Source organism: Emys orbicularis, chromosome 19, assembly GCF_028017835.1.
Source record: "Emys orbicularis isolate rEmyOrb1 chromosome 19, rEmyOrb1.hap1, whole genome shotgun sequence".
Classification (NCBI taxonomy): domain Eukaryota; kingdom Metazoa; phylum Chordata; order Testudines; family Emydidae; genus Emys; species Emys orbicularis.
The window spans coordinates 153942-175011 of record NC_088701.1 but is presented as its reverse complement, the minus strand read 5'-3'; the positions used below and the strand labels follow the sequence as shown (position 1 = coordinate 175011).

Genomic DNA, 21070 nt, shown 5'->3' with positions numbered 1-21070 from the left:
AGGAGAGCCACCACCACCGGAGGGCACACCCGCTGACCGGAGCTAATTCCCAAAATGGCCAGCAGGAGGCACCAGTATTGTGAGTGACCCCGTGACAGATGGTTTAAAAAAAACCCCTCCAAACTATGGAAAGGGGATCATTGCCTATTATATGCAGTAGGTTTTTATAAAGCCCTATTAGATTCATCCCTATTAAATTATATTGGACTTTTCCATATGGGGAATGGAAGTCAGGTGCACTGTCAGATTAATATCTGCTTTCAGCTGGGATCACAGTCCCTATAATTCCCTTAGGCCTCAGTGACGGGGAACCATGGGGAAAGCAGTACCACTGCCCACCAGACATGAACGTGACTATTAAGAAAACGAAGCCACACTCTCTCTCTCTCTCCCTTCCTTCGCGGTGGCCTGTACACAGGACGGGGAGACAGATACTGATCATTCATGCTTCGACTCCCCCTGTGACCTTGGGAAAGTCACTTTCCCTCTCTCTGCCTCAGGTAATTCAGCTATAAACTGTGGGTAACACCCCTGACACAGCTCCCAGGAGGTATTGCCAATTACCTCAAGTTTTAAAGTGGTTTGAAGAGGAAGGGTGCTAGGCATTATTGTGAGAGAAGTGTCGGGCAGATGGGGAGGGCTGGAGAGGTGCTTAGCACTCAGCAGCACAGAAACACAGCCTATCTAGCAAAAACAACAAGGAGTCCGGTGGCACCTATAAATCTGTTAGTCTTTAAGGTGCCACCGGACTCCTTGTTGTTTTTGCGGATACAGACTAACACGGCTGCCCCCGATACTTGGTAGCCTATCTAGCCACAGCTGAACTACGCCGCAGAGGGAGGCAAGCCCAGCAGGTCTGGGCTGCGGATCCTGCTGTAGCCTTCTCTATTTATACAATCCTCTATTCCATGAGCTGTAAAACTATCTACTGAGAGACACAGCAACGTCCTGAGTAACGCAGTCTGGAGAAACCCACATCTTTTCTGTAGGAATCGGACTCTTTACAATGTGCAGCAAAACATCCTTCAGAGCTGTCTGGGGAGCTGCTGAGGGATCTGTAGCTTGGAATTTCTTCCAGTTCTCCCATTCCACAGGAGTTGCCCATCTGCTCTTTGCTCTCTGAATAACCCACGGATGCCAAGTGGCTTCACTTTCTGTAAGATCCCGTTTTCCTCGCTAATCCAACTCCCTGTGACTATAACAGGGTCACAGGGCCCAGCTCAGTGTCTCCGAGCTGTACCTCTGTGGTCACACCCTGGGCTTTCTCAGTGCTCTGCTTCTCCTCTTTGTCCTTCTCTGCCAAGGCTTCTTGCGAAGTGTTTTCATACAAAGACGGAGGCAAGTCATCCATCCCAAAGACCTTCTCGTAGCTCAGAATGAGAAACTCCACAATCTGGGCCTGGTACCCAGAGTCTACAAGGCATGACATGGAGACATCACACCCTGAGCCGGGCCGGATCAGCGTTGGCCCAAAGATTATCCCCAGGTTGTTGGGAGACATCTTGTTCTCTTCGTATCTCTGAGCCACCCTGGGAAAGGAAAACATCATGGTTAGAGGCCTCTCAGCCCCATTGCAGCGAGTGGGAGGGATGGAATGGGCAGTTAGTGGGGGAGCTGATGGCACCATTTCCTGGTACAGATATACATCCCGACCCTGGCAGGAACTGGATGTGTGAGGGAGATGGACAAGGTTCTGGTTTCCAACGCTCAGACTCCACTGAGACCCAGGAAGCTGCTCTGAGCTGGGTGAAAAGTCCAGCTCTAAGGGAAGATGCTTGGTCAGCGCTGGATGAAAGGAGCTTGGGGCCACAGGCCCATGTCTCCCATTGCCCTAATGGGGATTCTGGCTCTGCACCTGGTTTAACTGTGAAGCGCCATCAGTTAAGGAGCGGCCAGACAGCTTATCTGGGACCAGGGCCTTTTCCTTCTCCCTTGTTGGGAGCTGTGAGAGTCTCACCTTTCTTCTGAATGGGCTTTTCCCTCCTCATGGCTGTCCCTTTGGGTCTAACCCTGCCCTTTTGCTAGCGAAGGAGGCTACAGACATGTCTGCACTTCGAGCTGAGGGTGTAATTCCCAACTCTCATCGAGTCAGTGTGCTAAACACAGAATGTGGCTGTGGCAGTGTGATCAGTAGTGCAAATGGCAGGAGAGGCTAGCTGTCCTGAGCCAGCGATGCCAGACTCATCCTCGGGGCAGCTGGCCCCTCCCGCCACTTGCGCTGCTGTGGCTACATGCTATTTTTAGCATGCTACCTCAAGGAGAGCTAGCTCGCGCATGTTTTCTCAAGCTGGAAATTATACCAACTCCAAGTGTAGATGTGTTCTAAGAGCTTCTTCTGGTACTGACCTGCCACTGTGCCAGATGCTCCTCTGGGGAGCGAGATCTCTGCAGCAATCTAACAGACCCCCTCCCCATCCAGGTGACCCTAATCAGCAAGCCAGCCACTTGTCCCCGTCACCTGTACAGATGTGCAATGATGTGTCGCAGGGTGTTGTAGTTAGTCCCAGGCAGTTTGCTCAGCAAGTCCTTCATGCTTTGAATGGGATCTGCTGAGAACCCTGAGCTGTCTCTCTTCCCTTCCCCAGGTCTCTGCAGGTCCTTGGCAAGCGCGATTAATTCATCGTAGAGCTCATACAGGAGCACTGGCCCTGACAGCTGTGGTGAGATGAGGGAGATTGTGTTACTGCAGCCTGCCTATTTGATGCTGTGGGGAAGTCCCATGAAGGACCTTTGCTAGTGTCAGTGGCCCTGCAGTCCTGGCCCCCTTCAGCCGCATGTTCCCAGGCTCATACCAACTCTTATCCCCATGATGTGCAGGCTAGTGATTGGCTCCCTGATTTCACATGAACTTCTAGGGCCTGCAGAGAAGGTCCAGGCCTCGCCAGAATTGCCGTTCACATGAAATTAATATTGGGAATCTCAGAAATAATCCAGGCCTGCTACTGCTCAGGGAAACATTGGTCTCATCTGCCCTTTATCGCTGCAAGCCATGAGCCCTGGTGGGGTCAGGAGACTTCACAGTGACCATCTTCCCAGTCACTCCCATGGCACCAGAGAAGGTGGAAGTTAGGAGATCAGTGCCTGGAATTAATCCCTAATTCTACAGTAAACAAACAGACATCAACACATCCCAGTGCCTCAAAAACCCAGCTAAGAGCAAGCCAGGAACAGGGGTTGCCATCCTCCCAGAGATGCACCAGAAACTGAAGCCAGGAGACTGCAAGTAGCCAGGACCTGAGACTGATCCTGGTTCCTCCTGGGGATCTGCTACCCACCTCCTTCAGGAAATGCTTCAGGACGCCAGTGATGTCATGAGGAGAATGTTCTGAGAGCTCCACCAGCTCCCTCCCGTTTTCAAATGCCTGGCAGAGCTTCTCCACCCGGGCCTTGGCTCCACTTATCCGATAGATCCCCTGCATTGTTGAAATGGGGAAAGGTCAAGGGATCCTGGTTAGAGAATCTGAGAAGAGTGGGGAGGGGAGGGGAGGGGATGGGGCCAGGAACTAACAGGACAGCTTAATTTCTGCAGCTAAGGCCAAGAAGGAATGTGACATTGTGTCTTTCCCTCTGTGGACAGGAAACAAAGGGTGATCTGCAGAGACTCATACCCAGCTACCCCCATGATGGGGCATTAAAAATACCAGAGCTAGAGGAAACTAGAGAGAATTTTAATTAGTCTGTCTTGATGCCAGGTGACCTGTGTCAGCTGCCTTGGCCACCGTCAATGGTTCACTGGGGAAACCCCCTTTGTGAAGTGCCTTGAGACAAAAGTTACCAAGTAAGGGCCTAATGTGGTTCCTGTCAAAGTCCAAGGGAGCGTAATCCTGGTCCCCAGCAGGAGCAGAACCAGGCCCTGTGCTGGACTCTACCCCAGGGCTGCTCACCTGCACTCCGAGGGCACGTGCCTCGATTTCTGAGGTGCATTTCACAACTATGAACGGAACCTCTTCCGGGAAATCCCGAGGGACCTGTGTGAAGTCGATGCCAAAGAGGGGCACTCGGCTGGGCAGCTTCTTGTGGCCGCAGGTGATCAGGAGGTTCTCCAGGCACTTCCTGTGGCAGGTCAGATAGCACTGCAATGGTAGGACGATATTACAGTTAGGCACTAATTACAGTTCAGCAAGGACAACTCCAGAAGCTGGGGAAAGTGTCTCCCCCTGGGGCACATCCCGTCTCCTGTTCCCTCCATTCACTGTTCCACATCTCTCTGCAGAAGCGCCTCAGTGGGAGATACGTTCCCCTTTGCCTCCCTTTCCTCAGCTGTTCTGGCAGAGCAGCCTGCACTGAATTATTGGCCTCACCAAGGGAGGCCCATTCACATAGTTTTGCAGGGGGGACATGCCTGCAGTGAAATACCTTACACAGGGGCCAGGGGGAGCTGGTTATCTACAGTCCAGGGTGTTCTGAGCGCTCACCTCTTCACATTCGGTGCCACTGACCATAAAGGTTTCACACTCCCTGCACTTGGACGGACCCCGCAATTTCCGCAGCCGGTGGGTCTGTGCTGCACTCGACAGAGAGATGTTCTTAAACTGACACTGGGATGATCCATTTTCTGGTGCAGCAACCATATAAATAACAAGGAGACATTACTAAAAGTCACTCATGCCATCTAGAAATGCAAAAGAATTAGCAGCCCATTTCTCTAGACAGCTGGGCAGATCTCTTGTAGCGCTATCTATTTGAGATGATAAGGGGTTCTCAACATAATGACTGGTGGTTATTGGCTGAACTAGAGGGGCCTGAAATGGAATTTGGGACATTGCTGCCAGTCATAACTGAGCAGCAGTAGCACTACTATACTGAGGTTCAGGGCTGGAATACCATTGGGGGTTGTGGATTGGGAGGGGCATCAACAGAGCTGCTGGGGGGAGCCCAGGTTTGGAATAGCAGGGGCCTGTGATTTGGGATTGAGGAGCATCAGCAAAACTGTGTATGTTGGGTGGGGAGCCCAAAGATGGAATAGCAGTGGGGGGGCTGCAGGTCCAAATTGAGGGGCATCAGCAGAGCTGTATGGGGGGGTGTATGGAAAGCTCCCTTTCATAAGCATAACAGAATGGGGGAGCACAAGAGACGCAGGATGCTCTCCTACTGTTTCTTTTTATCAGTCACGCAGATTTCTTTATTGCTCACCATTTTCATATGTTTGACATGAATCTCTCTCTTCAAAATCATCCGAGGAGGACATGGTGCCTGTGGATGAAGCTTTTAGCAACTTCCTACTTTGGTGCCCTGGAGACAAGGAGGAAAGTTTTACATTATACAAAATACAAGATGTACTTTATTTATGTATTGCACATTATAGAAAAAATTTAAAAAGCTCCAAATCCACGTTTAATTTCTATTGAAGTTTTTTGTTAGTATGAACATTAGGCAGAAAGTGCCATTCTTCTCACCTGGGCTAGAGGTGGGAGAGTCCAGGGACCGGGATTCGCAGCTCCCACCCAGGCTTTCTGTGTCACTGTAGAAGGACTTGTTTGCACCTGTAAAAGGCGAAATAAATGAGACGGATCATCCCAACACATTGACTAATGTCTCAGCAGCAGTTTCTAAATGAACCCACGCTCATCTGCTGGGTTCTTTACTCTTACTGACAATGCCTCAAAACAACTGACCTTTCTGCTAATATCTTTTAAAACAGAAACACACCAGCACGATGAGAGCCTGATAATCCAAAGAGCAATCTGGAGGCATTTTTGCTGAATCATGCCATGTTTTTTAAAGACCTTTAGGAAATGTCCTTTTGTGCCAGAAAAGTTTAATGACAATTATTTTCTACCGTAGTGAGATGATTTCCAAAATGTCTTTGAGAGAAATTGTAAGATGGTGAAAGGGGTGTTAAACCTGCAATGAAATGCGATGCTCTGTGGAAAGAGGATGTAAAACTTGAGAATACAATATACCATTCAAGGGACTGAACTGAAGGAATAACAAGAGAAGGCTTACAGGCTGCACTGCCCGTCACAGCCCACTCTAAGGTGGTTTTCATATAGAGGATAGTCAAGCATGGGTTAAATCAAAACATGGGGTTATAAAAGTGATGCTGCAAGTAAAGGGGTCTGAGGGTACACAGGATGTCCCCAGACTGCCAGAAAATTCGTAAATGTTTTCACAGGACAGAGAAACAACAAAGTTTCAGAAAAAAATCTCCATTTCAGGTCACACACCAGGAGATGAACAAGAGCTTCCAACGCATTCGGGGCATGAACCAGCTTGTTTGTACCTTTATTAAAATGCTGTAAGGCTTATGTACCATGCAAATAGACTACACCTGCTTTATCCATGACAGCATCTCCTGGTTAAAGCTCAGAATGACTTTCACAGCTGACTTTTTTCCTTTTGGAACACACCTCTTGTCTAAGATGCATGTGGATGGGGAGTGAATAAAACCTGACACTTTGTGAGATAAAAGTAAATTTTTCTGATTCAATCAGGGAACAAATTTTCATGAACCTGAATCCCTTTCCATAAAATTGCAGCAGCCAAACCACACACAGTCCCAGTCTGGAGAAAGTCCTGGGCTCTGACTCCAGAGGTTATTAATAACCTAACCTCTCCTTGCTACTCTTGACTACATACATATATGAAGCAAGCAGCAGTGACATAACAGAGGTAACTTTTCCTTGTTAAATTAAACCTACTTTGTTCACTGTTTGTGGAAAACTGCTTTCCTGATGCATCTTCTGCATCGGTGCTCAGATCAGCTGCAGAGGATGACATGCAGGAGTATTGCACTGCATTCTTTTTTCTACCACTAGGAGGAGACCTGAGAATGAAATACACAGAGAAACAAGGTAGATGAGGAAATATTTTTTATTCAACCAACTTCGTTTTGTGAAAGAGACAAGCTTTTGAGCAACACAGACTTATTCAGGTCTGGGACCACCATGACTACAACAATGCTTCAAATGAAATACACAAGAAGGGGGCATTTTGTGTTTTGTTTTTAAAATTGTCTTTCATTAGTTCAAATATTATTCCCCCATAGATGTACATGGTGCTTTAGAGACATATAAGATGACCAGGTCCTCGCCTCCGGGAGTTTACAGGTAGTTGTAGGCTGGACTTTTCAAAGAAGCCTAGGGCAAGTGCACACCGGATTGACAGTCAATACTAAGAACATAAGAATGGCCACACTGGGTCAGAGCAATAGTCCATCTAGCCCAGTATCCTATCTTCTGACAGTGGCCGGTGGCAGATGCTTGTGAGGGAACGAAGAGAACAAGGCAATTACTGAGTGATCTGTCCCCTGTCGTCCAGTCCCAGCTTCTGGCAGTCAGAGATTTAGGGACACCAGAGCATGGGATTGCATCCCTGACAATCTTGGCTAATAGCCATAGATGGACCTGTCCTCCCTGAACTTATCTAATTCTGTTTTGAACATAGTTATATTTTTGGCTTCCACACTATCCCCGGCAATGAGCTCTGCAGGTTGACTGTGCATTGCGTGAAGAAGTACTTCCTTATGTTTTTTATAAACCTGTTGACCATTAATTTCAATATAACTAAGTTTAATATAATTTCCCTCATATTTTCGGTCTACAGGAAATATATAAATATGGGTAGTTTGGAAATCAAACATCATACATATGAGATAATGAAGATCAATACATTAAACAAGTGGGAGAAACAACTCCTGACTTGGGGCAGACAGCTGGACCAAGTTATCCTTGTGCAGGCCCTAACACTTACTGATCATCACAAGGAAACCAAATGATCTTTGGGAGTCTGTTCTCTGCTAATATTAATGGAAGCTATGCAGAGTCCTCAAGGAGAGAACAGACCCTTTTGGACTTTGGCTTGTGGTACTTCTCAAAGTTATCAACTAGCCCATTCCATGTCTTCTCAGCATTAATAACCCTGCTGCATCACAAGTGATTTTATAGCGTAAAATGTTTTAAATGAGTCTTTTTATTCAGCTTATTATACATTTCAAGCCCTGGAGCCACCAGCTCTGGTTCTACATTTCTTTACCTCTGCCCGGCAGGAATAAATGCTTCAAATTCAAACACCTCCATGGGGATCTCTTTCTTCTGCAGCTTCTGAATGAATTCCAGATATTTCTCACCCATTCTGTAGGGCTTGCAGTACTCAGTCATGTTCTCGTACCCCACTGGAATCTTCTCTGCCTGAGTCTGCTGCAACTTGAACATCCTCAAGGTGACCTTATGGAAATCCCAAAAAGCATGAAACACCCCTAGGCTTAGGTGACCCTCTCTTTCCCTTGAATCTCAGGTGTGTCCCCCAGGCTCCCAGTTCAGTTTGTAAACAAGGCTCTTGCACAGGTGCCACGCTTTCCTGCTTATTGATATAGCTGCCTAGCATTTTAGTTTCACCTCATTAATGAAATTACTCAAAGAATTGCACTTAATTTAAATAAATCTGCATATAAGCCCATTAGCCAGTGAAAACACAGACCCCTACCCCATATCCAGCTGCTATAGGAACTGTACTTCAGTCACGGTCATTGGTAAAGCTTGTGTTGGCTCCTCTGGGCAAGCCAAGAGAGGACTTCACCTCCTCTATACTGAATCATATACAGGATGAGCTTTGCTCACTGGCTCTGAGCCTGCTCTCTAGCCTCTGTTTTTGTCTCCATATCATCTGTCACCAGATTCAGCCTTGTCCCACAGACTCCCCTGACACAGTAGGAGGTTTGTGGTCACTATAGCTATGTATGGGATCACTGATCCTTGCAAAGTCAGCACTAAAGCGATGCTCAGGGTGTGATCTGGGTTCCGATTGAGAACCATCACATTAATTATCTGTATAGTAGAGAAAGATCAGGTGGCTCTATCCTGAATGATGACGTCCCTGAGACTGGAGCAAGTGGCACAGCAATGTCATACTCACCCGTGTCAGCACCTCATCTCCTTGGTAAATGAGTTTCCGGATATGGGAGACAATTCTCTCCCGCACCTTTTCCAGCTCCTGCCGACGAGAGTTGGCATCACTGATGCACATCTTGTAAGAAGCTTCTGTTTCCTGAACCTGGGTGCAGCAAAATAAAGAATGAAGAAGCAGCAATGCCGGGCGGAGAACCTTGGAAATTGCGGGCAGCCACAGTGCAGCCATGAGTGGGGTGACACATAATAACACAGAACACAATGGGAGATGAGCTGAATGGGGCTATCGGCTTGTTTGTTAAGCATTTATATGAAGTCTTAGTGCTGATTTTCAATACTTTTGTTGATAATTTTAAAAAATCAAAGATGGGACAAATATTTTTGTGAAAAATTAAAAATTTCAGTAATATCAACAATTTTTCATGAAAAAAATTGTTTTGGAAAAAAGGCCATTTTTAAACAAAACAAAACTTTGCATTCAAAAAATTTTGGTCATCTCTAATTAACAGGCTGCAAACTCTCCATAAGGCTAGTGAATTCAAAACCCGTCTGTGTCACTGGAGCATTCTGCGTTGCTCTGCAGCACATTCAGTTGTAATGCTAGGTGTTCAGCCTACAGGGGTATCTAGCCCAGCATGGCAAAGCCACTGAGCACTGAATATTCCTCTTTACATGAGGAACAAGCTACATCAGGGTCCCAAACTCTTCTGGGCACAGGTGCCTTTGTGGGTGCCAAAAATGGGAAAGAGCAGAGGATATCCAAAATGATTAAAGGCTGAAAACTCAAGACCTAGCCCTGCTCAACTCCACATCCCAGCAGCAAAGGATGAACCTAGTAGCCTCATAATATTTTACTTAGTGTCCAATATTACAAGTGGGCTTCTAGTTCATTGAGTCCGTTTTCAGTTATCTGTATAAGAGAGAAGTGATACAACCCCATCACCTTCACTTGTGCCTCCTCACGAGAGCGGCGCCGTTTCTCCAGCTGCTTGTTGGCGCTGCCAGGGTGGGTTGCTGCTATGCCCTGGTACTCATCTTCTGCCTTGGCACTCAGCAGCTTGGCTTTCTCCAACTCCTCGCAGCGCTGTATGTAGTGAAGGCGGGACTTGCGCAAGGATGACAGTGAATCATTCTGGAATCCAAGAAGGAGGGCGTTTAGGGCACATCATCAGACTGGAAGGAGACTGGGACCACAAGTCTGCTAGCCATAAAAGCATCTGTTTTGTGGGTGCCGAGTGTCACTTACTCTAAGGCCAGTGCTAGCCAGCGTCAGACTGTGGAGAGGACTCTATGCAAGCGTCACTTACAATACCAAGCAGTAGGACTAGAATTCAGCATCTCCTGGCTCCCACTGCTGTTCTCACTCCTCCTGACCACACTGCCCTGACTCATCACCATCCTCATTGCACACCTTCAACTAATTATTTACATATTAATGATGATTGTCATTAGGCTTTAGAGCATGTACCCCATTGAGATGGATGGGTATCTCTATACTGCAATTAGACACCCACGCTGGCCCAAGCCAGCTGACTAAGGATCAGGGGCTTAGCCTAAGGGATGTTTAATTGCAGTGTAGATGTTAGGGCTCAGGCTGCAGCCCAAGCTCTGGGACCCTCCCACCTCGCAAAGCAGTGTAGGCCAGGGTAAAGGGTTCCCAGTAAGGCTGCTGTTAGCATTTCTCTCTACGTGTTCTGAGAGGCCCCATGTTCTCAGTGTTCTGGGCCTGTAGTTGTCAAGATGGCCTGGCTCTCTCACCATTTTCCATCTCTTAGTCTCTTACCATTCTTTTCTGTTCCTTTAGCCATTGATCTTTGAATTCTTTCCGCCACTTCTCAATTTCATTCCTCTTGGCTGTGAGAGGCTGCAAGGGAATAAAGGTGCAGGTGAAAACAGCTTAGCTATACTCTAGCTCAGCCAGAAGCTATTGGGCTTGATGCAGACACCACTGAGAGCCCTATGTTAGACAGGAAGTCACATGAAATGGTCACAATGGTCTCTTCTGGCATTAATATTTCTGAGCCCCAAACGTGATCCCTCACCTTGTCTTACAAAGGCTGGGGCTGGAGCTGTTTAAGGATTAGTGTCAGGATGCTAACCCTACCCCTCTACTCCTGCAGCCTCTTTTCATACCCACACCAGTAAAGAGTTACATTAAACCAAGTCACTTCATGTCATCAAGATTGCAAGAGGGGAAAGTCTGCAGCACCTGCCCTGCCTCGGCCTGAGTAACTGGGCAAACTAGCGGGGAGGCAGAAAAACTCCTTCCAAGTCACTCAGGGTATGTCTACACTGGAATTAGACACCCATGGCTGGCCCAGGCCACCTGACTTGAGCTTCAGGGGCTTGGGATATGGGGCTGTTTAATTGTGGTGTACGCGTTCCGGCTGGGGCTCCAGCCTGAGCCTGGACATCTACACCGCAACTAAACAGCCCCATAGCCCGAGTCAGTGGGCACAGGCCGGCTGTGGGTGTTTAACTGCAGCGCAGACATACCCTGAGCTGCTCTGCAGCTGACACTCCAGCCTAAAGCTAGACTAGGTTCCAGACTGTGTGTGTGTCTCTCTCCCTCCCTCGCACACGCACACCATTGAGAGGAACGATGGAGTAGGTACAGATGCTCCCAGCCCATTTAGCTCCAATGAGCTGTTACACACAGATATGCCAGGAACCCCTGCAGAGTGGAGCTCCATGCTATAGTATGTGATCCCCCTGCACAGGTCCTGCCAGTTCAGCAGAGCAGAAACACTCTTCACATGCATGGAAGAATGGGCAGGATGGGCTGCGGCGAGGTTCTGCTCTGGAAAGGGACTGTGTAAAGGCCCTGTGTGTGTTGCCTCCCAGCAGCTCCAGATCACATGTGTGCAGTTCTCTAGTAAGAAGGGACGGCAGATTCCACCTGGCCCCTGAGAGGCAAGCTGGGGTCTTTCTGGCTCTCTCACCGTCACTGTTGACCCGAGACAGCTGAGGTACCATATAGATGCTGGTCATGGGAAGGTGGAGAGAGACATGGTTTGAGGACAGCACCAGCTCTGGCAGCTGAGGCTATGACATCAGAAACCAAAGCTCCCAGAATGCTGCTCTATTGGGAAGTAACTTCCTTTTCCCAGAAGCTGGGTGTGGACTTCCTTCCCTTTTCTCTCAGTCAAATCAGAGAGAGCATCTAGCTCTGTAGTGGGGTGGCCACCCGCTACTGCCATGAAGGGCTTGAAATCAGCCCTGGGAGAGGGCTGAGGCTCCTATTGGGATCCAGCAAAGCCCGCCCACTGCTAAAGGACCTCCCCCAGCCTAAGGGGAGGATCCACAGGACCTGGAAACCAAATGATTCCGGGGGACAACTAATGAGATAACAGGGATGGGGGTGAGGTCAAAGGGTCAAACAAAGGGGACCTGACGGGGACACTGAGCAGAGAACCCCGGATAGTGCCCACTGCTCCTCGAACGAGAGGGCTGCTGCTAGGAAAAGCAGCAAGCCTCGGCTGATTGGGGAACCAGCCACAGATGTGGCCATGCCCCAATCAGGGCCCAGCTGGCCCTTATAAGAGGGCAGTGGGCCAGGAGCAAATGCTCTCTCTCTAGATGTGGAGAGGGATAGGCCTGGCTGCTAGGAGCTAAGCAGGGTACCAAGACTGGAGCAGGGCTGGGGGAAGGCTAGAGGAGCTGGGGAGCTCCGGCCTAGAAACCCCCCAGGCTGCAGGCCTTGTTAAAGGCCAAAGAAAGGTACTGGGGTTGCCGAGGGCAGCCCAAGGGTAGGCAGAGGCAGCAGGTCCAAACCCCCCTTGCCTATGAGGAGTGGCATTTACACTGCAGTCTGCCCCAGTGAACGGGGGCTAGTTGATGACTGGCAGTGGCCACAGACTGAGGCGAGGTGGGGATAGAGGGTGGGGGTTCCCTGGGCAGGGGAGACCCAGATCTGTGAGGGTACTGCCAGGGGGCAGTACCCCGGCCTGAAAGGGGCACCGGGGTCCAGGAGGGACTTGGGCCCAGTGGCAAGCGAGAGCTAATTCCCTGGACGACCAGCAGGAGGCGCTGCAGGGGTGAGTCATGCCCTGTTACAAGCTCCCAAAAGATTAATGGGCCCTTGAGCTACCCTGGCTGCTGCCTTTGGCTAACCAGTGAGATTAAACTGTCTGACCTAAGCAGGAAATACAGTACCTGGCAGTATTCTCTCAACTGCAAAGCCCCTGCAGTCTCAATGGCTAAACTCCCAATCTTGATGTCATGTTCCAGGACCATGGCGTAGAGCAGGTGGAGTGGCATGCAGACCTGGAGAGGCAGAGAGTGTGCATCGGAAATACCAGGTAGTCACAACAACTTCTCCAGGTTAAAAGAGCTTTTGCTTATTATGAACTGAAATGGTTGTCCATGTTGATTACAGCCATAACAAACACACACTGCACATCACAAAGCAGCATCAAAGGGAGTTTTTATTCTATGTTCCACTCCTTTGACATATTAAAAATGCATCCCTTTGTCTACTGCATAGAACAATCTTTGTTCCCTTTATAACCATATGGAAGAAAAAGGGAATTGTCCCAGCTCTGAGGGCTTTATTAACTATGACAGTTAATGCTAGATAGAACTTTTGGAAGGAATATAAAACCTCCTGCTTCAGGATTTAAACCAATCTCTAACTATTAGGAGTTAGGACGAACTTTCATAGGAAGCAGATTACCCACAGCTGCCTACTGTGCAGTTTCTTGCACCTTCTCCTGAAGCTTCTGGTATTGGCCACTGGCAGAGACAGGATACTGGGCTAGATGGATAATGGGTCTGACCCAATCTGGGAATTCCCATGTTCTTATGTTATGTCGGCCTTTAGAAAAACCTTAATGCCTTTGCTTAGACTTGTACACAGCAAATTACTGAACTTATTTGCAGCATTGTGCTTTTAACAAATGGGAAATTGTGTCCTATAGGCCTCAGCATGATTCAAAACAGATCTGATTTGACTCCATGAGTGATGTATACACAGTGGCACAATAAACCCTCTTGTACAGTGAAAGCAATCCAAGAAGGAAAATCCCAAAGAAATTATACCTGTTGTTTAATGGTAGATCGGCCTGATTCGGCTATCTTCACAATGCTTTTGGCAAACTCTATTTCTGTGAAAGGGAAGAACAGGTTAGTCTCTAGATCTTCAGTGGCAGAGGGATGTCTCCCAAGAACAGAGGTATTGCTCAGCCAGTATGTGATTTGGCGTCATCCTAGAGGAGGTTCTAGGACTAGAAGAACTTGTAGCCTGGCCTTTTCTGCTAAGAAATGATTCTGCATTTTAATATCTGGTTCAGACCCAAGTTAGAAGAGCAACCTTTCACCTGTTCCTTGTTAGCTTATTTGAATCCACTACTGCCTGCAGTAAACCTTCCCCCCCCCCCGGCTCTGCAGAGAAACACCAAGCTATGAGAGTACAAGGTCTTAAAGCTGGCCCTACTTCGCCCTTATGCAATGAGATAATTTGGTATCATAAATGGAAGCAGAGGAGAGATTATGGTTTCCATTAACGGGACTCACCATAATTCAGGCGTTTATCAATCCAGCTCAGCAGTTCTTTGACATATTTACACCACGTTTTGGCATATTCAAGGGCTGCATCAACACCACCTTCGCATTTTATCAGCATCTCATCAGCCTCTTCAACTGCAAAAATAAATCCAGATTCAGAAGGGCTTCAGAGGACAGGCAGAGGCTCCCCCATGGTGAATCTCTCTGATATCTTGGCTTGTGCCATCTTCAGATAACAGGCCATAGAAGAGATCTTTCATGGAACAACAAGGCTATACTAGCCTATTTCACAGCAATCTCCAATCTCACACCAACTCCCCAGCACAGCCATATGAGTTTTAGGCAATTTAGATGCATTTGGTCCCCAATAAAATGTTTTATTAAGTTTATTTTTTGTAAATTAGAAGCCAGAGCTCATTGTGTGATGATGCTGGGAGTGGCGAACTGCAGTTATGCTCCTTGAGGATGCTGAGACAGACTCACAGCACTGAAATCAGCACTTCTGAAAGAACTTCAAGCCAAAGTTGTCGTCATACAGATTAGAAAATGGCTTCTCTTCAATGTAAGATTCTCATGAGGGGAGACGTGGCTTTATATGGGACTTTATGATGCCAGTGATGAATACAGAACTGATGAGTCTATGAAAAGTGAGTAACAACAGCATTTCAAATACAGTAACTGATTTTAATTATTGGGCAAATATTTATTGTACTAAAAATTGACAGGCAGCTATAGTAATATAGTGAATTAATGTCTCAGTGCTCAAAAGTCAAAGTCAGTGTACGAAGGTAGGATGTTAGTGGGATAACAAGTGAAAACATGTGTAAACAAGGGGCTCAGAGGAGGTATGAGGGGTGTTCACCCCACACTTGCCTGGAAAGGGTTAATATAGATTGAGAATGGGGCTAATTAACCCAACAGGCCATAGCTGAGGGGAATCAGGTGGCTAAATAATCCCCTGACTACATGAGGCAGCCCATATGAGGAGGAAGGAGCAGGGTTGGGTCTATAAAGACAAGTAGCCCACAGTTATTCCCTGGGAGTAGGCAGTTGGGAGGCTGGCAAACTCAGAGAGAGGGAAGGTAGGAGAAGGTTCAGGGAAAGGTGGCGAGGTCTATAAGGGAATAGACTTTAGCTGCTGATTAGAGGGTCCCTGAGCTAGAACTCAGAGAAGAGGGTGGGCCTGGTTCCCTACCAGCCACTGAGGGAGTGGCACCAGGGGTGGTGAAAGGGAAGACTGCCTGAGACTGCTGGTGAGAAGGGACTTTGATACACAAGCCTGAAAGGGACTGGCTGGAGGGCTGAGTCATGAAGAGGCAACTCCTGGAGCAAGAGAGAGGCTGCAGACCAGCCAGAGAGGATGGAGAGATGATGTGCAAGTGTAGAAAGGGGTGTTGGCCTTGCAGAGCTAATCCCCAGAGTGGCCAAGAAGAGATGCCGTCCTGGTGGCGAGTAGAGCACCCCATCTCATGGGGTTATAGGGAGCAACGTGAATACTAAGCTTTAGAGCCCCAAATAGACATATGTGACTATACTCATCTCCGCTGGAATCTGCCATGACCATATAAGCTAATTGCAACCAGGGGACATCTGAATTGTACATTCTTTTTCATAGGTGGGGTACAAGAGCCAATGACAGAAAATGGATCAACTATTCTTGAGTCATCTATATATTTTACTTTGCTTCTCTTAAGTTACCTGTGATGTTTGTCTGCACCTGCCCCTCCAAATTGCTTTTGCTCTTGTAGAAACTTTCATCCACCTATGAAACAAAGAGGAAAAATATTATCCAGATGTTTAGAGGAATTTACCAAGAGCTGCTCTTAGAGTCTTCTTTCCTGGGAAGTTTTATGTAGTGAGGAAGGTGGCCAAAGAGTTGACAGAGGGCTAGTGGCATAATATAAAATTCCACAACTTACAGGAATGTGGGGGACTGTGACAGGGTGTGCATACCCCACACTAGGACTGCAGGGGTTAATTCCTCTCTTTCGCCCCTGCTGGGCATGCTCTGGCTGGAGGCTAGGTATAAAAGGGAGCAACCCAATTCATTTGGGGCTGACCGCTGGAGAGGAAGGAGGTGTGCTGCAGACTCCTGCTGAAGAACCGCCGACACTTCATGACACGGAGGCCAGCCAGATGGCAGTGACCCCCAGGCTCCAGATGCCACAGAGGGAGGAGAGACCGGGGGAACCCTGAGACCCCAAGCTGCAGAGAAGCAGGTAGGAAGTAACCCAGGGAGCCTTTGCAGGGAGGTGGTTGGAGACCCGGAGACTAGCTCAGCGTGTTTCGGCTGGATCCCCGCTGAGCTGGTGGCAGGCAACCCTGCCACCGACAGGGCCCTGGGTTGGGACCCAGTGGAGAGGGAGGGCCCAGGTCCCCCTATCCTGGCCGCCGCCCACCCCGGAGTAGTGGCCTGCCTCACCAGCCCTACTGATTGTGAGGGCCGCTCTACCGACTTGGGCCTCTAGGCTGCACAGCCTTGATTGCGAGGGCAGGTAGAGTGACTTTGGTTGTTAGGCCACATTACTCCAAGACCCAGAGGGGTCATGCAGACTTGCCCATGGGCCTATAACAACCCGTGCCCCATCCCAAAAGGGGATGAAGTGTGCATGATCCGTGACAGGGACAATTTCGCTTCTAACCCTGTTGGCTCTGGAGAAAAGCCTAAAAACATAACATGAGTACAGCCCAAAGGCTCAAAAACCTGAAGGCAAATAAAAAGAACCCCAAGTCTATTTTCAAAAATCTCAAGGTTTTTCATAGATTTGTAGAAATTAAGGCTAGAAGGATAATCATTAGATCATCTTGTCTGAGCTTCTATATGTCATTAAATGTCACTGAGACAATAATTTGCGTTGACTAAAGCAATTCTTTTGAGCTTTTAAGCAAATCTCATGATTTTTTGCTGCCTGACTCATGATTTTTGAACGCTTTGGGTTGACAGCATTGCCAACTTGTCGGACCTTTTGCATAGCACAGGTCCTAGAACTTTACCCAGTGATTCCTGGCATGGAGGAAATTACTTTTCCTTAATCAGCAAGAGTGAATCCAAACTGCATGCATCTGAAAATTCCGTGAAGTATTATCTGTTCTTTAGTCCCCAAAATAAAATTAGCCACGCTTCTCATTTTTTATTATATACAGGTTCTTCTAACACAGAGCTGGGTAACCTGCAGCCCGTCAGGGTAATCTTCTGGTGGCCCGCGAGACAGCTTGTTTACATCGACCATCTGCAGGCACGGCCATCTGCAGCTCCCAGTGACTGCAGTTCGCTGTTCCCGGCCACTGGGAGCTGCGGGGGGCCGTTCCTGCAGACGATCGATGTAAACAAACTATCTCGCGGCCTGCCAACGGATTACTCTGATGGGCCGCAGGTTGCTCACCACTGTTCTAACACCATCATCAGTGTATCTGTGCACCTAGCATCTCTCTTTCTCTCCTTTGGTAAGAATCCTAACCAAAACAACTTCATTTCCCTTGCTAGAATAAATGTTACTTAATAATATCTCTATTGAAAAGGGTTCTCTCTCTTCACTTACCGGGAGCATCTCGCTCTCTGGGGTCAGGTCTGTGGGGTCTGTGCTGTCTGTGTCATCAATGAACATGTCAACTGTCCTGTAAAGTAAATAAACTGATTAAATAATAAAGACTTAAAGCTATCTTGGAAGCTGCAAAATGCAGGACTAGAACCATGGCACTTAATTTATTGCTGAGCCCATCTCTTCTGGGGTCTAAGATGCAGAATATGACTAGGAGAGAGATCAATCTATAACCAGCTGGTTTTTGACCTGGCTTAGTCCAAATAATTTATATTATTTAAGAATCTAACCAGAAATGATAATTGTAGCTTTTAGCGGAGTTGGGGGATCCATGTCTCAGCTGAAGGTAGTCATTAGAAAGATAGATGCCCAAATTCTGCTCTGTTAAACCCATTTAACCTCCATTACTTCATTGGGTTTCATGGATGTAACTGAGACCAAGCTTATGGAGCATACATAAAGGAGGGTTTTTAGTGCAACTATAGCTATTGCACACCCAGCTGAAGCCATCAGTGGGTGTCTGTGCCTATCCCAGAGTTAACTAGAGCAACAGAACAAACATGCCCAGCAGAATGAGCTCTCCACCTTTTATCTGTTTGAATTTTAACTGAACTACTGTTGTTGTTATAATCCCCGCCATTTAATATGCTACAAAGCAATAGAGATTCTCAATAAACCCTTCTCTGCCACCTTATCTGCTTTTGCAATGGGCCTCCCTTTATTATTTCATATGGATTTCTTTCTTTTACAAATTAAATAGTTTTATTTGAGATAGTACACTTTAGCGGGCAAACATAAAACACTTGAGAGAAGACAGACATTTCCTTCAGTGTTTGATTATCTAATATAGGGCCAAGTGTGGAATTTACACTAGTGAGCACTGATGCACGCAAGTAGCCCCATTCACTTCAAGTGGTCACCATCACAGGTGAGGATTCCACAATCAGGCTCAGAATGTGTGTGGATTAAGGCTGAAAGACAAGAGCTTCATAGCAGAGACTGTCGTTAGCTCTGGACAGCACCTAGCACAATGGGACCCTGAATCAGGTTGGCCTCTAAGTGCTACTACGAGATACATATTAAATGACAATAACAACAATGGGCCAGATTCTGCTCTCACTGGTGTAAATCCAGAGCTCCCTGAAAACATCCTCTAGTAAGACGCTGCAAAGTTCAGAAGAAAGGAAGGTGATTGATAGCCTAGGAAGCCTGGAAGATAGTAGTTAGTAAAGTAAATCCAAATTATAGGCAGAAAATCTCTAACCTACAGAAAAAGAAGCAGGGACAGGACTCTGATAATTTTTCTAAACATGAAAAGGGTATTAATAAGCAATGGAGGTAATGAGTCACAAAGAACATATAGAGTGAATGTGTAAACACTGTAAAAGAAGGAAAGGGAAAAAGCAGATATGGATGGTTAAGGCCCCATGGAACCAGTCCCATCCTATTGGTATACATACGCATTTCCAAGCGAGATTTCTAAGGCGTCCAGACTCCGGAAAATCTCACTGTACCGCTTCTTGTTTTCAGACCCTGTCACTTGATGGTTGAGACCTGGAGGTAAGTAGGAAAGAGAAACAGTTTTGCTAAGAAATCCCAATGGGCCTGATCCAATGTCCACTGAAGTCACTGGGAGCCCTGTGCATTGCAGTGGGCTTTGGATCAGGTCCAATATACAGAGAACGAGCTAAAATAAATGAGAATGGTGAGGTAAGTAGAAAACCATGGTGGGCCGACAGTGGGGTGATAATGGGAGGCCACGGGTGGGAGGAGATAAAATTGTGGGAAAACCGGACATTTGCCAAGGCTGCTTGGGTGACCGAGCCCCTTGGAAATAAGAAGCCAGATCCAGAGTCCACTCATGTAAATAGGAGTCTTTCCACCAGCTCCAATGGGCTAGGGAACAGGCCCAAGATCAGATAGGTAAATTAGCAAGAACTCTTTTGAGAATAGGCGCTGAACTGAAATAGCAGGTGCATTGTGGGTCAGTGCTAATGTGCATTGGAGCGCTATGTGTGAGAAGCTTGCACATAGTACCTGTCTGCACTACACTTGGATCAAGTTAGTAATTGGCCTCTACTTTGGAGCTCAAGTCTTGTGTATCAGTTAGTGGTGCATATGATTTGTAATGTGCATGGCAGAGAGGTAGGTGTGTGTGGGGGGGGGGGGGCACTGCAGATTGGGATCAACATGCATGGGCAGGCCTGAGTTGTGGAAGTTGTTCATTGCTTGAACAACACATGCTATCCTGTGTTGCAATGTGTTGTGTGTAGTAGCCATTTCTCAATACCATACATGCTTATTTCTGGTGATACTCTAGCTGATGAAATATTATATCTGCTTTATTCCATGACAAGCATTCATAACACAACAATAAATTCCGGCCACTGATCTTCCAAAGGCCTGAGTATATTCTATCAAAAATTGCACAAACAGACGGGTGGTCGTGAGCAAATGTGTTTTATGCAGGATGTACAATAGGCAAATCTTGCTTCCTACTCAGATACATTCAGTTAGGACTATGGACAGAAACTAGACCCGTCACTGCAGAAAAGCAAGGGCATTTTTAAAATAGAGAACTAGGCATATTTGGTATAAACAGAAGTGAACTACGCTCTTTTCTTTTTTTTGGTCCCCCTGACATTCCAGGAAACAGGATGTGGTTGACCTAAATCAAGAGTTGCTTCACTTGTAGCTGAGAGGTGCAGTCAGTGAGCAAGCGCTTGCAAATGTCACTTAATGGTGCTTGATGGAAAAGTCAGTGTCTTGTCTTGTTAATCTGACTACAACTGGTCTGTGTCACAGCTGAAATATGCAGATTTTCAAGTCAGGTTTTTATTAGAAGGTTGGCTGCTCTGGCAGCTCCTCAGTGAGGAGTGGACTGTGGAATCCATACACAGCCCACACAGTAAGGTCCATTGCAGAGCCTCACTGCCCCTGGGGAGTCCAGGGAGTGGGGAATTCTGTCTATCTGAACTCCCCAGTGTGCAGGAGGAAGGCACCTACTGTTATGCCCCTCCAGGGGTGCTGTATACTCCCCAGTGCAAACCAGCCTTTTTCCTCAGGCTGATACAAAAGGAGATGGGGTCATGGCCTGTTCCTTTCCTCTCACCTTTTAGGGTGGCCTGTGCCTGCAAGATCATAGCTCGGTTGTGAGACTTTCTTTAAATCTGAAGCAGA

The 21070-nt window shown here is 47.4% G+C and overlaps 1 protein-coding gene across 1 annotated transcript in view; it reads right to left on the bottom strand.

The window, feature by feature from the left end:
• Window positions 1–21070, bottom strand: part of GMIP (GEM interacting protein) — a 54254-nt gene that overhangs the window by 3058 nt on the left and 30126 nt on the right. Inside the window, exons 3-20 of the mRNA XM_065419501.1 lie at window positions 19351–19444; window positions 17891–17966; window positions 16050–16113; window positions 14361–14486; window positions 13887–13951; window positions 13002–13112; window positions 10630–10710; window positions 9790–9978; window positions 8854–8991; window positions 7975–8165; window positions 6642–6766; window positions 5397–5483; window positions 5134–5232; window positions 4416–4555; window positions 3885–4073; window positions 3276–3413; window positions 2459–2655; window positions 1241–1529 (exon numbers count right to left, since the gene is read on the bottom strand). Of these exons, the coding sequence (XP_065275573.1) occupies window positions 1241–1529; window positions 2459–2655; window positions 3276–3413; window positions 3885–4073; window positions 4416–4555; window positions 5134–5232; window positions 5397–5483; window positions 6642–6766; window positions 7975–8165; window positions 8854–8991; window positions 9790–9978; window positions 10630–10710; window positions 13002–13112; window positions 13887–13951; window positions 14361–14486; window positions 16050–16113; window positions 17891–17966; window positions 19351–19444 (2399 nt within the window). The remainder of the gene's footprint in view (window positions 1–1240; window positions 1530–2458; window positions 2656–3275; window positions 3414–3884; window positions 4074–4415; window positions 4556–5133; window positions 5233–5396; window positions 5484–6641; window positions 6767–7974; window positions 8166–8853; window positions 8992–9789; window positions 9979–10629; window positions 10711–13001; window positions 13113–13886; window positions 13952–14360; window positions 14487–16049; window positions 16114–17890; window positions 17967–19350; window positions 19445–21070) is intronic.